Here is a 20,697-nt window from a genome sequence, read left to right on the forward strand (position 1 = left end):
TTGTCTTTTGGGCTTTAATCTGTTGACAATTCGGGCGTATTTGGAACTGGATCAAGTATCAGCAAAGAGATAGAGCATATAGTTGAAGCAAATCGGCGACAGCCTCATGTCCATTCTTCGTGGCCCATGATAACGGCGTGTAGCCTTTACAGTCTCTCGAACCAATCTCTGCCTGGCCTGTGGCGAGTAAAAGCTTGACAATGGCCTCGCTCCCACTCAACGCAGCTAATAGCAGTGGCGTCCGGCCAAATAAATCCTTTACATTGATATCAACCTGGCCCGTGGCAAGCAAAAGCTTCACCACACTCTCGTGCTCGTTCGTCACGGCCCATGACAATGCCGTCCAGCCAGTAGCATCCTTTGCATCAATCTCTGCCTGGCCTGTAGCAAGTAAAAGCCTGACCACAGCCTCATGCCCATTCTCGGCGGCCAATGACAACGGTGTCTGGTGATTAGAGCTCTTTGAATCGATCTCAGCCTGGCCTGTGGCTAGTAAAAGCCCGACCATGGCCTCGTGGCCGTTCTTTGCAGCTGATGAGAGTGGCGTCTGGCCTTCTTCATTATCTTTCACATTGACGTCGACCTGTTTCGTAGCAAGCAGAAGGCTTGCTATGGCCACATGCCCTTCCTCTGCAGCCAGGAATAGCGGTGTCCGATCCTTTAAACTCTTTGTATCGATCTCAACATGACTTATAGCAAGTAAGAGTTTGACCATGGCCTCATGCCCACTTTGCGCGGCCAACGCCAGCGGTGTCATGCCGTCACCATTTGGGGTATCGACTCCAATAGCAGTCATGCCATCGCTCTGTAGAATGGCGTTCATCACTCCCTTGAGATCATACCTCGCTGCAACGTGGTCAAGATGGATATTGTCTATAGGGCAACCATCTGAATCCTCGTCCATCTCGTTATAAAGCTCCGTCCAGATATCTGATAGATCATCTTCTGGCCAACCAAACAGCTCCAAAATTCCTTCGGGTGCGATAGTATAATTCTCACTTTCCTTTAGGTGTGTCATCCATGAAGAAATAGCATAGTGTAAGAAAGGATAATCGCCATACAAATTTTGTTTTTCGTAGCTTGTGAATTGTACGATTTCTTCCATTGCAAAGTACTGTATGCAACTCTTGGATAATTCCAAGTGTGACCTTCCAATTGCTGTATCGCGCGATATTGAACCTCCAACAATCTTCCCAACTAGCTTTGATAAGCCTTTGTCGGTGAAGAAATCTTTGACTGACTGATGGATGAACTGGACAATGGGATTGGGCCCCATTGTAACCTCAGCAAGTCCTTGACTGAGTTTCACAATCTGCTTCTTCATACGACTGTCGTCTGGTATATAATCGTTTGCATTCTGGCATGCGTTGAGCGAGGAATATTCGGCATTGATAGCCATAGCCCATCGTAGCTCACTAACCGACAATGGCCGTTTGGCGAAGCAAACCCATTTGATTAGTTTCAGCGATGATGGCGTCATACTGTGAACGAGTCCGTCATACAGCTCGTCGAGGCCCTTCGGAATAGAATGCACTGCCGCCGCGATCTCGGTTGGTCCATGGCCATTTAGTCCAAGATGCACAACATGCTTCACCACCAGCTCCGCCCACAGAAAAACACCAGAAGCCCGATCAATAATTAAGGCTGGGATCGTGATTGGTATTGATTCTCCAAAGGAAGATAGTTCTGACCGTACATAGGTGGAAATATCTCCTCGGTTCTCCTTCTCGAGGCATAACTCCAATGCACTGATAGAGCTTAGTATTGGGTAATGGCGACAGCTGAAACAGATCCGGAGTTGTTTGCCCGAAGAAGACAGAGGCCGCATCTTTTCGACCAAAAGTTGAAACTTGCTGGCCAGATCTCTTGCATTTTTCTCGCCACACTCATCCAGCGCATCAACAAACAGCCAGACCGAACGGATTGCCAAGACACTTGTAAGAGACGATTCTAAGAAGCGCCATAGATCGTCTGGATGCCATCTCCACTTCTCTTGGTAGTTGCCCATGGCCCTGCACTTTTGTGTATATGTATCGACAAGATCTAGCAGCGTATCAGGAGCTTGCTTAAGAAGTTGATAAAGAAGCGATCGGAATAGGCCAAACGGAGTCTTTTGAAGTTCATTTCCACGGCCGCGGAAGAAGAAAGAGATGAACATGTCGTCATTCGCAGTATTGGAAAGGCTTTGGTGAGTGAAGGCGTGTTTCAAAAGTGTGGACTTGCCCGAGCCTGGCTTCCCTTTGATCCAAAGAAGTCCATGACTGGATGAGATCCAGCTTATATATGTCTCATGTTGCAGCAGCCATTTGCATGTTCCTGAGAGAGCATCGCTAACCCCAGAGGCATGGTCTTGCACATGCTCAAAGGCCAGTGATTGCAAGCATTTTTCTATTTGCGCTGGCGATATTTGACGTGATGGATCTGTGAGATTTTAATACCATTTCCATTGAAGCTGGTTCGTTTAGAGCTTGGGTTTGCCACATACGCCTACGCTGCTGAGTTTGTCGTGCCTCTCGGACGAGGCTGCGAAGGAGTCCAACCACTTTTTCATCCTCATCACCCTCTGGCCCAAATTTGACCATGGGGATGAGCGAATTAATATCCATACCGTGATGTGGCACGCCAGAAAAGGCGATTCCATACACGGCTCGTAATAGTTTTTGATCTTCCTCGTCATTTGACTTGTAGAGGGATATAAAGGTCTAGTCTCCTGTAAGTGGACTCTTTGGACAAGATTTGCGAGTACTAATACCTGCTTGAGAACCAATCCGACTATGCTGTGGGCAATGAATACGATGGGCTTAAATGCGCCTGCAACCGCCAGCTTTCGAAGGTGCCGATGAAAAGCTGTCCCTAAATCTTGCAGATTCTGGAAACTGTCGCTCTGAACAGAGTTTGAGTTGTAGCCATATACCATGATACGCGAAATTGGTTTGTCGTCACTTTTTTCAGTTACATCATACGAGAGTGCATCTCGCAACCACATGTACTCCCCTTGTCGTTCTTTGAACGTTCCGAAAGGGCGTCCACCGAGGCCAGAGATTACGATAATGCTTGACACTGTTAGTATTGTCCAGAACGCAATGTCCACGCCAGTCACTTACTCGACTTCGTGATCCGGCGAGAGAGGAGCGTACAAGGTTGTGACACCAAGAAAGGCAGTGTCCAGCATCAGGCTCCGCGGTCTACTGTGTTGATCAGACGAAGGTATATATAGAGCAATACCTTTGACTGGGTCAGCTAGACGTTCCTGTAGTTGGCTGGGAACACGTTGAACAGTGACTGTGGCCGTCTGCGAACGCCCGTGGGTTTCATTGGCCAAAGTCTGGACATCCGGGCTGGTATAGCTATTTTCCGCCAAAAAAGATGCCAGTCCGTCGCGATTCCAGTCGTGAGGCACACCTCGTACGCGGAAAGTCTGCCTTTCACTGGGCAGATTTTGGCCGCCAGTCGAAAGCGATGCCATCGTGAGGATGACATATATGACGACCGACGTTGTATCGACAGTTGTGTGCAGATTCGGCAATTCTAGCAAGAAGGACAGCAATTGTTCCTGTAAACATTCGGTCAATTCGTTCAAGTCTCGCGAGACCTTTGGGTTGCAAGGCTGTGCATGGCTGCCTAATAGGTATTACAGCCAATCACTTACGCGCATTCATGTTCCTGAGAGGCTGCTGGTGTCGCTGCGTGCGCACAGCTTAATGGCACAATACGAATGGGATGAACATGATGAAGGAATTGAAAGACTTCACATGGCTATCCCCAATAGGCTTCTGTTGTGTGTTTGCTTTTCAGGTACCCAGGTATTTGGTAAGTGAATGAGTCTCTCGACTCGATAAGAGCCGGCTGCGTTTCTTCAACGACCTACCTTACCATGTATTTCATCGCCTTACATCGACCTCGAGCTCGGAAGTTGGCGTCATGAAAGAAACACACTGAGAAATGCGTGTTATGATTATTGGGGCACTTACATAGCATGGTTATTCAGTCATTGGCCAGGCGAGTGAGAATCTCATATGAGATGTTCACTGATCAACATGAGTAAGGCCCAGAGTGGATGATCTCAGCGGCAATAAACGCAAAATGGCCCGTAGATGGTTATCCCCAACTCTATTGCAGCTCACAAACAGATCGGTGTTTGTAAGTTGGGAATAATAGACAATGAAAGCTGCCAGTGTTTTAAACATATCATACGAGCTCTCACTTGCGAGCGCCAACTGTTCTGTCAAATATCGCATTTTAATTTGCAGGGTAAGCAGACAATCTGCCGCATCGCACCCTTGCCCGGGATTTGATGCCCAAAAAGGCAAAATATCGATTAAGCTAACTGATAATCTAGATCTTGAGCCTAAAATACGAGCCCACCGGGCCTCACCTGCAAGCGCTTACACAGAGCCTGAGAAATGGGCAGCAGAGATGCATTTATTTCTCATGTATCGTACAAGGCTTCTAATCATTATCAATTGTTCGCAAAAGTCGCGGGTGCGGAATCGATAAGGAATGCACGTGTCGTTATCGCACAGCCGACGGCAGGGTGTAGCTTATCGTAAGCGAGGAGCCGAAGTACGTACTGGAGAGAGGTAGAGAGGAAAAAGAAGCCGGAGCAGAGACATTCTTCACCCAACTCAATCTCGCCGTCGACAATGCATCAATCGACCCAACGTCGAGCAATGCAATTCGCATCACTTCCAATGCAAGGCGCACAGCAACGCGTAAGCAGTCGTCCATCGTTCCATCATCCGTCTGTCGATTCTGACCAAGCCAGGCAACCTGCTCTCCCCGACTCGCTCTTTATAGGCAGCGCATACTTGTTACTAGAAACGCAGCATATTCGACGGTTCCGCGCCTCAGCCGAGATGGCCGACGAAAAGGACTTGGGACTAGACGCAATAGGCCAAACGGGATCGAACAAAAGAATGTGGCTCGCCCTGCTGGCCAATCCCACGGCCGTCGACGCTCGCTAATCTGGGGTCTTGACTCGGCGAATCCTGCCTCTGCATGCTAGGCCAACGACAGACCGTCTCTGCTAGCCTCGAGAGCGCGGAATACGGATCGCTCGGCAGGCAACGTGCGTGCGGTTGGACCCGTTTTGGCATCACGCAGCTGCTCTTTGGGAAATCAGTCAACGTTGCGTATCCACTGGCGATGGGGCTTCGTCTTTCAGCCGCGCCGGTTTGGGCTTCGGGCCAAGGCAGACTGCAGACTGCAGACCAAAGGGCGCGACTGGCAGGCGAGGCCTGTGCCCGTGCTGCGGCTCTCCTGTATAACGCTCTGATGTCTCTGGCCGGGACCCTTATTTCCATCGTGCTCTTGTTCCCCTTGAGTTTGTTCTGTTCTTCTCTTGTTGTTTCTTCTCTCATTGTGCCCAGGCAAAGAAAACCAAGGCTACAACACACACAACACGATGCTGCATCTACTACTGCTTCCTCTCCTCTCTACAGGGGCTCTTGCTGCCAGCAGCAGCGTGACCCTGACCGGCACTGGATGTGCCGATTCGTCTGGCTTCGAGAGCTGTCAGAAGCAGGCAAACGACCAGATGAGCTCCTGTATTGCCCAGGCCAAGAAGGACAACAGCCAACAGGAGCTACTGGCCTGCGGATGTCAAAACTACGTCGACAACTACAACTGCTATTCCGCCTTTTGCTGGAACCGAGTCTGGCAGTGCGAGTACCAAAACTACATCACCGACTATTTCCTCAACTGCCCCATTGCCAAGCTGCCTGTGCCCTATTTCCCGACGCCAAACAACGCCCCTAATGCATGCTCATGCAACCTGGGCAAGGTATTCCTCGCCTACCAGGATGCCATCCAGGAGACGGCAACCTGTTCAAACAATGCAAACTCGGGCGATGCCAGCAGCAACCTTCAGCAGATTCAGGGGTGCGACTGCTGCGAAATTAGCGGTGCCATCTCAACGTAAGTCTCAAAGAATATCATTCGTGTTTGCCCCTCTGCTTTGCATTCATACTAGGAGACCTGTCTGTGACAAACCTTTATGCTAATCAAGCATCAGCTTCCTCAACATCTGCCCTGAAACCGATCCCGCCCTCCTTGGCCTGGGAAACGTGAACGCGCTTGAGTCACAACTCAACACACCATTTGATTCATGCGGCCCGTATCTGGATCAATATGACTGCATCAAGGACCTTGGATACTCTCTCGATGGAGTCAGCACATTCTACAAGCCGACGAACCTTCCCGCCACTGGAACAGCAACGCTCAGCAACAATGCCGGAACTGTGACCGCGCCTGCTAGCGGATCAGTCTTTACTTACACTAATGGCGGCGATGGAACCGTCTATACCATTACCGCTGCAGGCGTCAAGGGATCTAGTGGCTCCGGCTCCGGCTCTGGTTCAGGATCAGGATCAGGATCGGGCTCTGGCGACGGCTCAGGTTCCAACGACTCTCAGACTACCGCTTCTGACAACGGAGCCTCAAATACCGGAAGCTCTGCACAGGACAGCACTGCTGCTGCTGCGAGCCCAACCAAGACTGGATCGGGCAAGAATGCTGCTGGAGTAGTCACTGCAAGCCTTTATTTGGTAGCAGCGGCGATGGCTATGCCTCTCCTTGCTTGCTTTTAGACGTTTCATAGACATACGATAGATCCGATAATCAATATCTACGACACAATTTGATTCACAACAAGACGTTGCTTATAAGACTTGGTCGCAAGCAGACAAACAAACTCTGTGAACAATTTCTTTCATTAACTCGATCAAAAACGAAGACCAGATGAGTGAACATTGTGAACAAATTGACGATTCTTTCATCGGATCGATCAAGAATTGGTACCAGATAAAAGTGGTCATTATCTACCAAATAATCATCATCTCGATCAAGAATCATGACCCAACAAGAGTATCATCGTGAACAAGCTGACGGCTTTTTCGCCAACTTTACTAAGAATCATGACTAGACATAGGTGATCGCCGTGAACAAACTGACATTTCTTTCACTAGATCGATTAAAACAAGTCAAGATCATTCTCTATTCAGGCCAAAATCTATCAGTGCGGACTCTTGTGCTCTCTACAGAATCTATGCATATCGCTCCAGTTGCTCCAACAACGCAGGCCAGTAGTGCGCTGGATAATTCAGCCAAAAGTTACCCTCCAAATCTCTTCCCATAATAACAATGACGTTTGTGGAGAATGGACTCGTGTCTATGCTCTGTGAATGGTAATAAACTGGACGGCCCTGCTTCCCATCAGGCCGGACCGTCTCTGCGCTCTTTACAATCGCTGGGCTAAAGTCTACCGTTTGTAGAAACGCAGCTTTGCTCCAGTTGGAAAAGAGGAGAAGGGCCATATTGCTTTCTCCAAACATGGCAGGGTTTCCGGTGACGCTCATGGATTTGTAGGCTAGAGCAGCGAAGGCCTTGATTTGCTCTTCGGTGAGTTGCTCGAGGAGAGCCTTTCGACTCTCGAGTGCTAGTTCGCCAATGGTCTTGTCGACGGCTTCTTGGCTGGTGTACTGGACAAAGGCGGCTGCTGGCGCGTTGCAGACGTATGCGGCATCTTGCTGAAAGACTGACTTGACACGGCTACGAGGGTCGACGGCTTGTAAGGCTGTAATGGGGCGGCCGGGGGACAGATTCCTCGCCATTGTTTTCGTTGCCAGTGCTACAATAATGTCATTTTCACTGATGAACGCGGGCGAGCTTCCAGCAGTGCTGGCCTCTATTGATTGCGAAACCTGGTTTCTGGCATCCCGTACAAAAGCATCCATCATCTTTTTCGGAATGCAAACAAGCTTCAGTTCGATGGGTGAGTTCCACCATGACTCAAAAATGAATCGAAGTCCAAACGAAGCGAGTCCAAAGCCCGTGAGCTGTTTGTCGGCCAAGACAAACTTTTCCGTCGGCTCTGCTTTGTAGAGTCCAGCCATGGTATCTTCGAAAAAGCCCTTGAATGGAGGTACGGCCTCGGGTTTGCCTGCCAGGACGAGCTGCCATGCGTTGATGACGGCCATGAGACCTGCGAGATCACTGATGCAGTGGCTGAAGGTGATGGAGACTAGGGTGGCATCTGTGAAATTGACGACGTGAAGGCCGTATATCGGATGGTCGGAGTAAAAATAGTCGTCGATGCATTTGGGTGCTCCCGGCCCGAGGGCTAGTGATTGGTAGTTTCGGGCGCTTGGGAATATCGTCAGCTTGTCTGTTGCGCTGGGCAACTTGGATGCTTCTGGATGTTCTGAAATGCGCATGTCGAAGCTCTCCTTTGTAAAGCGAAGCGGCGGTCGCTCCTCTGTAAAGGGACAAGGAATGTGAATCTCAGCTGATCCATCGGGCTGAGCTTGAGTCAGCCAACCATTCCCAATGCATTGATGCCAATTGGCCATTGACTTACTCTGCGTCGAAGCCTTCCGCCAAGCTTCCGCCAGCCCTCCATCTGAAAGAGCCGAGACAGCGAATCGCCCAGCAGATCCGCGTCCAGCACCTCGTCGAATTTAAAGGTCCACACGAGCGTGAATCCCCGCAGAGTCGCCGTATCGTCGAACAGATGCAAGGGCGCAATCTCGTCCGTCGGCACGATTGCCGGGGCCGATCTCTTTGGCCCCATGCCGAGGAGCTGGTACAGATACGAGGCCATCTCCAATGGCTGTGTCGAAACCTGGAGCTGGAACTTGCCGATTGCAAAGTGTTGTTGGTGAAGGAAACGGACGAAGTTGAAAAATAAAGTTGCTTCGTCCATCTGACCGCTCAGCGGCCCCTTGGAGGATCTGTTGTGCTTATTAAGCTTTTCCCGTTGAAGGCTGACGCTGCCTTGTCGCCGTGGAAAGTCATCAGTGGTGACGGAATGCGGGTTGTTGTACAGAGAGTTTCCAACTGGCTACAAGTTTTAAAATGACTGAAAACGTGTCTGGGTCGTTGTGATTTTGATGAGCTCGTCTTTACATGGACTAGTGAAGGAATTGGTGCAAATCCCATTGATCAAGGATTTGGAAGAAATGAAGGATAAGAGAGGGGAAAAGAGAATACAACATCTTGCACGCTCAATTAACAGCATCACGATATTCGGCATGATTCTAGAAAAAGGTGACAGGCACGAGCACGTCTTGGAGTGGGCGCTGCTCTGCTGCCGAGTAACGTCATGTCACAGCCCCCAGTAAATAAAGATGTTACGTTGGTGGTAGGGCTGGATTGCAATCTCGTCAGCGTCGGCGTAATCTTAACCGTCTTCTTCAGCGTAATTGGTGTAGCGATGCAGCCGGAAGCCAACACAAGCCCTGTAGCTTGTGGCGAGTCATTGTGCATCCTTCATCGTCGACTCCTAATAAGGGGCTTTGTACGCCTCAGTCTCTGCTTTGAGATTTTGTGACGTCTCGAGGCTGTCTAGTTATATCACATTTCAATAGCGCCCGGCTCCATGTCTGTATATTCGTCGGTCAAGATCTTTGGCCGTTGTTTGGCTCCTTCGGTCGGCCGGTGACCTAGATTACCACGCCCATTGGCTTGATCTACCGGGTTTAAGGCCTCGTGGTAAAAACGTGGGCAGCATCGTGGTGTCTCGTCTACGCTGATCCGGCAAAAGTGCCCGGACAAGAGGGGCGATTCGACACAGCATAAGCTAACATGGAAGTTGTCTGGACTACAGAGCAATAGGAGACAGCATAGCGAGCTCTTGGTGCCAGGGAGCAAAATTGAACCCTGTCCTGTCCTGTCCTGTATGCCGCCTGTCTGGTGGACTAGCGTAGAGACGAGCAAGCGGTTGGATCCCATTTTGACTTTTGACAGGGCTCAGTTGAAAGCTGAATACGGGGCGATGGTCAGTGTGAAACGTTGGTCTTTATGTGGTCGTCGCGTCCAAGGGAGAAGCCACGAGCACTCTGCGTCATTGAGGGCCTAACGTTGAGTGCAAAGTGGTCGAAGAGCCAGACACAGATGGACACGCTGTTTACGCTCCAGATGTTCACACACAACCGTGCCATCATTATACCGAGAAGAGAATTAAAGGGTCTGCACAACAGGCAATAGGCGAAATGGCTGGCTTGAGCCAAAAAATCACTGTCTGCTGTGCCTGGCGACGGTGATTTCGCCGAGCGCCACGGGCCAAACTAGTGAAGCCAACGTGTTTTATGTGCAACCGGCAACTTCGATAGATTCCCGTAGCCTCGAGGGATGGCGTTTGCGTCCCCACTCGGTGCTTTTCGCATCTGGCTGAAGTCGTGATTTTTTTTTTCGATCCATGAGATCTCCCTCCCTCCCTTCCCCGCCGCTGCAGAAATGCCCGTGTGCCTGAACTAGCCGCTGCCCTTTTTCTTTTCTTTTCTTTTTCTTTTGCTGTCCACAAAGTGGTGTCTGTGATGTCTAGAATATGAAATGCAGGTGTGACACTTTGGTCAGGTTTTAAGAGACAAGTTAAGCTTGTTGGTCTTTTGTGCCCTCTATTGTGCTCAGTGTTACCGAGCAGGCGAGAGAGGGGTTGCGGTATTTATGTTTATGCATCAAGTCAGTCTTGCCGCTTCTTCTACTCTACGGACGCGCAGACTACAGTAGTCCTTGATTTTTTTCTCTTCTCTCCTTTGCTTCCCCGGGACTCTTTGTTTTGTGGCCGCCAACACCAGCCTGTGGACAAATCGCCCAGCCAAAAACTAGCTCTGACCAGCTGAAGCCAAGGTGCAGTAGCCGAATCGCCCAGGCCCCCTGTTAGCTCCAACAGGCTCTTGTTCCCTTGCAGATGCGCTGTACCACTGCAGAATATGCGTGAGCAAGGGCTTCTGCGTGGCTCCAGTGTCTGAACGGGCCTAGTCTTGGCTTCTTGCTGGGCTGAAGTGGACAGTCGCGTAGGATGGACAAGTCTCGGTTAGGCGTCATGGGAGGAGTGCTGAGTTGTGTCAAGATGTCAAGATTTGTGAAAGATAAAAGGGCCAGCTATCGATGAGAAGTCGTTGTTGAAAGGAATGCCATGTGATGGTACTTGCCTCGAGTTATCCAAAGATTCACGTCATGCACTGCCAATAACTTTTTATTTCTGCAACCGCATCTCATCTCATCTCATCTAGCCCTATGCACATGCACATCCACATGCACATCCACATCCTGCACAACGCTGGGCCGTTGATCCTTGCCCACTGCGGGCCAGCTCAGCCCAGCAGCTGATTTGGTTGGCTCGAATGCTGATTTGATTTCTATTAGATCCCATCACAGCTCCGATTCCCAAGTGCTGTGGACCCCCCTCTGATGCCAGCCCAGATCGCATCGAGTCCAGATCGTGGCCCATGTGGGCATCGAGTCTCCCACAGGGCGGATTCTGCCGAGGCGCGAGCAGCACAGAAAATGCTTTCAAGGCTTCCTTTCTTTTTCTCTTTGGCCCTCTTATTCGACGGCTTCTTGTCTCAGGCCGCCGCGCTGTTGTCCTGGAATGGGTTAGATGGCTCGGTTCGTCGTGGGACTATTGCCCTCGGCTGCCTCGATGCCCCCATGATAGGGACGGCATACGCCTTGTGCAAGCAAGCCCTGGATCGTGGCACGCCGACTTGGGTAGCCGAGTTACTAATGCACGCGGGTTCATAAGCGGACTTGGCCTGGCACTTCTTTCTCCATCCATCCATGCTGCGCTCGAGGCCGCCTTTGGTCCCGGACCCGTGGCTGCGGCTTTTCTCTCCCATGCATATGCATATGCTTAGCCGATGCGTTGTTGACGGTACTAGAGATATAAGGTACCGACCGTATCAACTCGACGAGGTCTCCCCCCCCCCCGTCTTCTCTTCCTTGTGAAAGGGGATAGATACTGATTCGTCTGTGTTCCAGACTCCCCCCGGCTGGTGTCTTGAGCCTTTGATGCCTGGGTCTGGGAATATGACTCTCGTTTGATCAAACGTTTTCTTCTTCTTTTCTTTTCTTTTCTTTTCTTTTCGTTTTTCTTGTCGACGCCCGAAGCCGCCGGTATCCCGGAGCGAAACAACAGAGAAGACGACGACGATGGCGACGCCCACGACGCAGCAGCTCCTGGAGGAGTACACCGGCAAGGTGGTGCCGTACACGTTCAACGGAGGGTTCGTGTGCCTCAGTTACGCCATTAGCTTGGTTGGGACCGGAACGGCACTGGAGTTGATTAGACGGAGAACTTCACACAGAGGAAAGCACAACTTGTATGTGCCCTTTCGGTGCTGGGCTGCCATGTAGCTGATAACTGACACTGAGAATCACAGCTTCTTACTAGTCGGCGCTGCCATTGCAATGGGAGGCATTGCCATCTGGTCCATGGTACGACACAACCACCACATGGGAAACATTAATGATTGAAACTACAAGTCTTTTGAACCTCAGTGCATGTCAAGCTTGCTAACATAGTGATCTTCACGAGACAGCACTTCATTGGCAACCGAGCCATCTACATGCTCAACGGCGAGCCAGCCCTCCAAATCGCCTACTCGACCGCCCTCACCGTCGCCTCTCTCCTCGTGCCCATCCTCGTGCTCGTACTCGCCTTTGTCGGCGTCAACGGCAACGGTCGAATCCGATGGTGGCGAATCGTCCTCGCCGGATTGCTCTCTGGCGGCGCCATCTGCGGCATGCATTACCTCGCCGACGCTTCCATCAGTAACTACCGGGGCTCGTATCGCCTCTCCTACCTCATCGGTTCCGTCGTCATCGCCGTCCTCGCCAGCACTACCGCCCTCACCCTCTTCTTCGTCTTTGAGAATACCTGGAGCAGCGCCTGGTGGAAGAGACTGGGCTGTGCCATGGCCCTGGCCGGAGCCGTGTCTGGCATGCACTGGTGTGCCGCTGTTGGAACGAGTTACACCCTCTTGCACGACAAGCCTGGCAAGGGGGTCTCCCGAAAGGATGCAATGGTTGTTGTTATTTGCCTGGTAAATCCCCTCACATCTCTGGCAGACGCCAAATGAATGTTGTTTGAAGGGCATCGAAACTGACTGAGCCTAATGGCACATCCAGTCCATCACTGCCGGTATTGTCATGACCGGCATGGCCATCTATTCAAGTTGGGTAAGACGAGACTACGCCAGCAAGTCGCAACAAGTCGTCCTCGCCGCCGGCGTCTTTGACGACAAGGGCCGCATCATGGTCTCTCAAGACGGATACTTGCCCAGCGAAGTCGTGACAGACACGTACTTTACCAAGGTCAGTTGCTTCTTCTACCCACACGCCGGCCTGCTTGCAGAAACTGACACCCCATGTTTTGCTTCGCTAGTCCAACGACGACGTCTTCAACACCAGCCACCCCCTCTTCCACTGGATGTTTCGTGCTTCTCACAACTGGGATACCATGGCAAAAGTCATGGCCAAGATGACCAACCATATTTCACTTCTCGCGCAAGAGCGCAACATTGGCAGGGCGGGCGTTCGACTCATCAGCGACGATGGCGAGCTTGTAGACGAATACGACACCATTCTGCGCGAGTTATTCTGCGTCACCGCAGACGCCCTAGCTTCCAAAACCAAGGAGACTCTAGCTGGCGTCGGAACATTGTGGGATGAAATTTTTGTCACGGGAGAGTCATCAAGGGTCCAACGACTATTCAACAACGACATGCCCGGCTTACAAAGTGTCGTGGAAAAGGGCATCCAGCGGGATGGCCAGGAGTACGGCCGCGGTTCGCTCATGTTCCTCGTTCGTAAGGTTGACAGCAGAAGGGAGGTGGTGAGACTTGAGGCTTCAGGGTTCCGCTTTGTAGAAGTTCACCAGGTCGCTCCCTTTATTCAGTCTACCATGCGCATCAAGACGCCCGACCTGGAGGCTCGTCTACACAACATGGCCAACCAGAGAGACAAGGCCCCCATGCTATCTCCCGGCTTCCACGTGGGCATGTTTGCCGTCCGCGCTCGACTCGACAGGGGCGGCTTCGACGTGCTCGCACAAAAGACAGCCCGGAATTTGCTTCCCTCTGTGCCGTTGCCCGTGAGCACTCTTGATGCCAGCAATGCTAGCTTTCTCAACGGCCTCCGTGGCTTGCCGCTCTCGACTATTCTACTCAAGCTTCAGAGCCACCAGTCCGCTTCCGCTCAAGATCGCATTTTTGCTTCGATTCTTCGAGACGCCGTTTCCTCGCTGCGAGACTCGCTAGGCGACGAAACATTTGACAACGCTACACTCTTGCCCAAGGTAGTGCAGCTCCCGTGCGCTCCCTCTACTAGAACGAGCAAATCTCTTTCGAAATGCGTCCTCATTGCGTTCCAACTCGTCCTCCCCATTCATGCCACTGTGCTCTCAACCGATTACGAATTCACCCCTCTCAACTTCTTCAAAATGCGCCAACTTACGTACGAAGGCTCTTCTTATAACATCCAGTTCTCCCACATGGTCCATCGCGACATGTCTTCAACAGCACATGAGCTGCCATCACCTCCGCGGCGGTACAGCGGTATAGCCCAAGTGAAGAATAAGCTATTTTCTCGAGCCATAGGCAGGGTTAGATATAAGCTATCTGGACACAACAGACGTACTACGGCTCTTGCATTGGCACCTACAAGGAGCCAGGAGCAGTTGTCAAAATCGGTGTCGCATCCCAGCTCGATATACAATGGTGACGACGGCAGCTTCGATGACGCCCGCAAGTTCTCATCAGCAAGCCAGTCCCACTCCGGGAGGGGCGCCCATAAGAGTCAGGGTAAGAGTATTCACGTTTTTGGTGGCATCATGGTGTCGCAGGAGGTGTCCATCAACGTACATGATGTAAGTGGCAGCAAAGTCTCATCCCTTTAATCTCCTTTGTTGGAAGCAAATGTCTAACCGCCACTTTTCCAGACACAGAATCAACAAGACCCAAATGCCCCAGAGCAACAGGGCTCAGAGCTCAAGCCCATCTATCCCCGAGCTGATGCCCAAGGCAAGATGGAAAGTTTCTACACTGCTACTGCGACGGGCGAGAACGGCTTCGCCGGCCAGGGGAAGCAGGATGAGTCTGCTTTTGTCGATGAGCTGCTCGCCCTGAGTATGCAGGCAGACAAACGGGCGACTGCGTAAAGTTTTTAGACGTATTTTGATTTCACATACTAATGATTGGATATTTCTCTACTTTGTGATATGTTGGATATGAGGGTTATCGGCGTTATACTATGGGGTGGTTTGAGCGAGTCATCTTTCTGAACTATGATTTGTATAAAAGCCAATTTCTTGGCACCTGAGATATTCCACAAGTTTTTGTGTTTCTATTACAATCTTGGATATTTTCTTTTTATTCTTCTCAAATTGTCTGATTATGAGGCAAGCGCAGTTAGTTTTGTTGAGACATTTCGTAATCAGATTCTGCCAACTGCACTTACCTCTTTTCCCCCGCTCTACCTCAACTCGCCTGCTTTTTTCCATCTCAACACGTCAAAGAATGGTCGGCAGAAAGATTCTCGGCTAGATTAAAGAAAAGACTCTTGATCTATCAATCGACGATGACGAACCAGAGACTCTCAGAGACGCTTGTGACATTTGCCACTGGAATGGACAAGGCAACTATCAGGTATCCAGCATCGACCGACTTCGCGAAACAAGGCGATCGCTGCAGCTTCAGCCAGGGCAGCGGACTTTTGAATTGTCTCGTTGGGTAATGGAACGTTGATGTCTCTGCTGTGCGATTTTGTAGAAGCTGATGGATAAGAGCCCGCTTGGCGAATTGCACGGTGCAGAGATTTCTATCCATCTATCTTCGGCCGCTTACTTCACCATAGAATGGAGGTATTATTTCAACGACTCCTTTACCCAGAAGCGGATGTTTGCGCTGACAGATAGCTGGGAAGAAGCAGTGGATTTCGTCACCCGGAAGCATAGATGGATGTCTCTTCCGCTGCACAGCACGCAGAAAGAAACAACACTCGGTCGCGATACTTTGTCGGACAAAGCCTCTCGTGGGCCAAGGCGTAGCTGGATAAATGCGTCAAACACCACACTCAGCAACTTTCTGCCATCCGGACCAGGCTGCGATGCTGTCCTTCGCAACAGAAGCGATATTCCAGCTGAATCTCCGGACGTATCCCTGAGTCACTGCTGAGGGCCCAATGGCAGAACCGAAATCAAGTGCCGAGCGTTATCTAGCCATATTTCTTCACACCTCCATCGAATCCCTTGGACTCATTGTCGCAGGCATTCCAAGATGCGGTCGACTTCACCCGCAGACTCGGCATGCGGTTCTTGCGGATCGATTGCATATGCATCATACAGGAGGACAAAGATGACTGGCAGAAGGAAGCGCCGCGAACATTTGATGTATATCATAACGCCCGATTGATTCTTGCAGCTCATCACGCAAGCACCAGTCTCGAATGGCCCTACTCCAAGTCCACACCTGAAAGAGAGACTCGCATAACTCTCCCACCAAAAGCAGCAGTCGAGGTGATGAAAAGAGACGGCGGCAGCATAGAAGAGGGACCAATTGAAATGATTGGTTTGCAGATGGATCCTTTATGTCCTTTCCGCAGCAATTCCAAAGATAATTCCGAGTTGTTAAATTTCAAAGATCCCTTGAGGAACAGCAACCGAGATCACAATGATTGTGGACGTCTATTCACCAGCACCTGGACTTTTCAGGAACGTCTCGTATCACACCGCGTGTTAGTATTTACAACAACGACCTTTCGTGGGAATGCAATACAATGCTGACTTACTATTGTCACAGAAATTCCATGAATACCTCAATCTAGTCAGATTACAGCAAGACACTTGAGGGCACAACCTCCAAGTGGTACAAGAAGAAGCAGGTCACTCTTGCAAATAAGAGATGCAGGCCATGGAAGCGCCATTGCCTACAACAGAAAATCTGACGAAGATGCAAATCTTGATGACATCGTGCATACGAGAATGGTTCTTATGGATTACGATCCGTGGCCGCAAAGCTTTTCAGTGCTGCGTTCCGATTCATATGGCGAAGCACATGCAGCTTCGGATGAGGATTCCAGCGTCTCTAAAGGTGCAAACAATGAATCCGAGGACAACAACTTCGTCTCCCCAGTAGACGGCGCCGGGATGAATGCCGAGCTGATGGATTGTTGTGGATCTCCATAACATACAAAAAAAGACATTACTATCCACGCGGGGGGACTGATATCAGGTAATCTTCATTATTCTCAAGGGAAAAAGTCCTGATGATGATTATCGGTACGAGCGGCTTAGCCTTGTCAAGGTGTCGTATTATACCGATAAGAATTTTGTCACGGCTTTTCGAGAGACCACTTTGGAACTGCCGATGAAGAATTGTGTCATTGTTTAGTTTCGCTTTGAAAATCTTGCCTAGATATCATAGCGAAGCTTCACGCTACTTATGGACGAGGTATTATGGAGTTGAGAGCCACAGTGGTGCCATTCATTTAGCTCGAAAACCACGAGGTCAGTTCAATCTCATCCAGTGACTATCTATCTTTAGCTGTCTGTCGGAAAGCACAGTTGGGCTGATCTTTCTGGCGGTGGGATTTTTAGACTTGATTTTTCGCGAATGGACAGACAATGACGGGACGCAATACTTGGTCAAATTCACAAGATTGCCGGGAGTGAACAAGAGATGGGTCACAACGACAGCACTGGGGAATTATGCAGCAAAGCTACTGCACGACTGATACAAGAGCAAGTACACCTAGTCAGAACCACCTGGCAAAAGCGAAGAGGCCAACTGACAGACAACTGTCACGAAACCATTGCCTCTCCTCAAGACCACCGCACCGCAGCATTATCTGACCGGAATCTTAGCCCTATCTCTGAGAAATACAAACACCTCTCCCAAAAACGTCGCCACCTCTCAGAGCTTCGTTTCAAAAGAAACATCCTCCACCTCAAAACACCAGCAAAACCCCCAATATCACAAAGTACCATACACCCAGATGATGATCAATCGTTTTCGACGCGGTATGGCGTCCTGAAGGCTCGATACCCGCCTCACTTCCTAGATTTGATTGGAATGGACAGCCCGGAAGTCCAGCTGCTGTCTACTCTACTTTACGTACCATAAGACCTACGAGGCGCGTGTTCGACTACGAGCGGATCCGAGCTATGAGGGGTTTCAAGTGAGCACCAAGGTTCCGCTTGAGAAAAGCTTTGTTCCGGGGCCGGGTGAACAACAAAACAGAGGATTAGCAGACAGCCAGGTTTGCTATTACGATACCTCTTTGCTGGCTGAACGGTAGCAACACTGCCATCGATATAAGAAGATGAGATATCCTCGTTGAACAAAAACGGATCAAAGCTGTTGCATGCAACATTATCCACGCTCAATGGTGGACATGAGGGTGAATCTAACAACGCGCCCGGCGCTGGGGGGGGGGGGCTGCGACAGTCGATTCAAAAAATTCCACTGCAAGTGAATCAAGGCTATAGGGTTCTATTTTGTCCATACCGAATGTTGGACATGATAGTAGTCTTGATGGCACTTCCGCAACTGGGGGAACTAAGGTTTCATTTGGTTGTAAGAGATCTAACGAGGGCCGCTTCGACCGTCCATTCGTACAAACAGTCTCCCAAAATTGTCGACTCGTTTGCGTTTTCCTCAGCTTTCATCATCTGGCTCCTTTTCTGAGGAGCACATTCTATCAATTGATGAGTCGGGCTCACCGAGGCTTCTGCTCCATGTTTCTCATGACGACAAAGGAAAGACGGCAGACTCGAATGCCCACGTTCAACTAAGTAACAAGAGCTTCTTACATTGAAGACGCTCTTCTCCAAGCAGGCACAGAAAGTGGCAAGGCCAAGCTTCGGAACCGACAGACCGACGGAACCGATAGACGATCTGATTATTCGTTGACAGCTAGAGAACGCCCCTTCTAACAGGGCTTGGGGGATACCAAACACAACACAAGAAACCTAACTCGTCCGACCACTATAACGACCAGGGCGCGAGAACAAATCGTTTGATCACGGGACCGGTCAAATACCCTTATTAAAAGTACAAATCCTATTTCTGCCGACGACGAAATATCAGAGCTCAAAGCCAGTTGATCCAGTTTGGTTGATGATAAAGCTGACGAAGCTAAGAAGGTGTAAAACTCTCTATTTTATGCTATAAAAAGGGAAAAGCTAGTTGCAAACAGCAGCAAATAGAAGGTGGGCTTGACCAAGGAGAGTGATCACACAGATCCACGAGACAACTCAACAGTTATGCAACATGTGAGGAAAAGATTGAAAGGTTCCAGCGGCGCTGCTCATTCTGTGCCCAGTGGCTCGCTGAACATGAGCCAAGGATTCCTAAACCCTAGTCGACCTGCGTCTACGAATACATTGAACGATGATTTTTTTATCTTGATCACTGATTTTACGTTTTATTGGGTTTCTCTCGTCATCTCTGGTACGCTGGAGCTATCTCACTTGGAACGAACGAGATTTGGGTAGACTAGGATCCCGAGTCGTTTCAGCTTCGTGACTGGATCCCTCATCCGCGCGCCATAACAGAAGGTCGGGAGAGTGTTCTGGGCTCGAGCTGTATCTTGGAACATGGCGGCCATTATCATCTGACACAAGCTCGATTTTGACTCTATGAATTATACAGATTTGAAGAAACATGGAGTTGAAGCAGAGGAAAGATTTAAGTAAGTCCCATGCTGTCAATCTGCTGGTACACAAGCTGAAATTATAGCCACAAAATTGCAGAGCTAAGAGCAACAATAGCGTCCATAATTGCTCGCGACATGAGATTACTATCGCCTATCCGCTATTTTATCTACAAGCTATCTATCGACAAGTTCGATTACATTGATCACTCCGAGAACGGTCTCTATATACCTGGCATTGCCACCACTTCAACTTCACCTTGCCAGTCCCCCATCATCACACTTCAAGGGAGGCTCGCCATATGATGCTTAGATACAACTGAGGCGCTTTTGAATACAGCAGGTTGACAGCGGCTGGATAAAGAAGACACCAAATGTCGTCCATGTGATGGACGATCTCAATCTTGAGACAGATTCTGACTGTGCGAACCTGCCAAGCCGATTGACTGGCTAAGATCCAGATCTATATAAGGATGCCAAGAGGGGAATGAATGGGGCTGGCCTGCAGGACGACAAAAAGAGAGCGACGTCTTTTGTTTACTTGAACAACGTCCATTGAGAGCAGTCATGTCTCGAAAACTCATTAGCTCGTTGCTACTTCTCTTGAGGCACAGGCTCCCCCAAGTGGTCCAAGTATCCAACCATCACCATCAGGATGTGCTGTTCAAACGCAACATATCAGTGACGCTCTTTATCAAGACTAATTCTACTCAAACTACCACGTTGGTGCCCAACCTATCCCTACCACTCTCCTCCCCGACAGCAATCTATCCATCATTGGGCAAAGATTCATCGTTACCTGGCCTGCTAGAAACAGTGGCATCTTTACATTCTTTCAACCACACAATTGTCAGAATGGGCGTCTCGCCATTGAACTTGTCAATTCAATTCTGTGCAATACTTAAAGCGGCAATGTTTGCGACATCGTGGTATCTTGATGCAAACCCTCCACAGCGATAGCAGAGTATTTGGCCAGAATTGCAATCAACCACAGATGCGATTCAGGCTCACGGCTTAGATAGGGCGAAGTCTGCATTGGAGCTTGACACTGCAGTTCAAAGTCGACATAAAGCATACGATCGAACTCGAAAGGGTCTCGGAGGTCCGCGGGACGCAATAACTCGTAAGAAGGATGTTGCTGTGTGATGGGTATCTGGCTCTAGTGGTACAGGTATCATACGTGAAAGAGCGATGCATTCTTCAATACGCATAAAACATGAGGGGTATCAAAATGAATCTCGGCTATAGAGCATGGGGCTCGCTGAC

The 20,697-nt window shown here is 50.0% G+C and overlaps 4 protein-coding genes across 4 annotated transcripts; 2 read left to right on the forward strand and 2 right to left on the reverse strand.

Annotated features, from left to right (window-relative positions):
* Positions 1-58: 58 nt before the first annotated feature.
* Triagg1_6355 (uncharacterized protein) lies at positions 59-3,659 on the reverse strand (the record flags this gene model as incomplete). The annotated part of the gene is made up of 5 exons (XM_062900970.1): positions 59-2,421; positions 2,486-2,702; positions 2,753-3,053; positions 3,105-3,528; positions 3,650-3,659. 5 exons carry the CDS (start codon positions 3,657-3,659, stop codon positions 59-61), a joined length of 3,315 nt encoding a protein of 1,104 aa, XP_062754608.1.
* A 1,339-nt stretch (positions 3,660-4,998) lies between these two features.
* Positions 4,999-6,587, forward strand: Triagg1_6356 (uncharacterized protein; the record flags this gene model as incomplete). Its single annotated transcript, XM_062900971.1, has 3 exons — positions 4,999-5,323; positions 5,370-5,916; positions 6,014-6,587. 3 exons carry the CDS (start codon positions 4,999-5,001, stop codon positions 6,585-6,587), a joined length of 1,446 nt encoding a protein of 481 aa, XP_062754609.1.
* Positions 6,588-7,043: 456 nt separating this feature from the next.
* Positions 7,044-8,937, reverse strand: Triagg1_6357 (uncharacterized protein; the record flags this gene model as incomplete). Its single annotated transcript, XM_062900972.1, has 3 exons — positions 7,044-8,297; positions 8,357-8,839; positions 8,905-8,937. 3 exons carry the CDS (start codon positions 8,935-8,937, stop codon positions 7,044-7,046), a joined length of 1,770 nt encoding a protein of 589 aa, XP_062754610.1.
* Positions 8,938-11,931: 2,994 nt separating this feature from the next.
* On the forward strand, positions 11,932-14,938 carry Triagg1_6358 (uncharacterized protein; the record flags this gene model as incomplete). Its single annotated transcript, XM_062900974.1, has 7 exons — positions 11,932-12,101; positions 12,162-12,216; positions 12,321-12,824; positions 12,910-13,095; positions 13,166-14,328; positions 14,413-14,647; positions 14,720-14,938. The coding sequence occupies 7 exons, from the start codon at positions 11,932-11,934 to the stop codon at positions 14,936-14,938; spliced, it is 2,532 nt and encodes an 843-aa protein (XP_062754611.1).
* Between the last annotated feature and the right edge of the window lie 5,759 nt (positions 14,939-20,697).

This window comes from Trichoderma aggressivum (genome assembly GCF_033847375.1).
Source record: "Trichoderma aggressivum f. europaeum strain CBS 100526 chromosome Unknown scaffold_025, whole genome shotgun sequence".
NCBI classification, from domain to species: Eukaryota; Fungi; Ascomycota; class Sordariomycetes; order Hypocreales; family Hypocreaceae; genus Trichoderma; species Trichoderma aggressivum.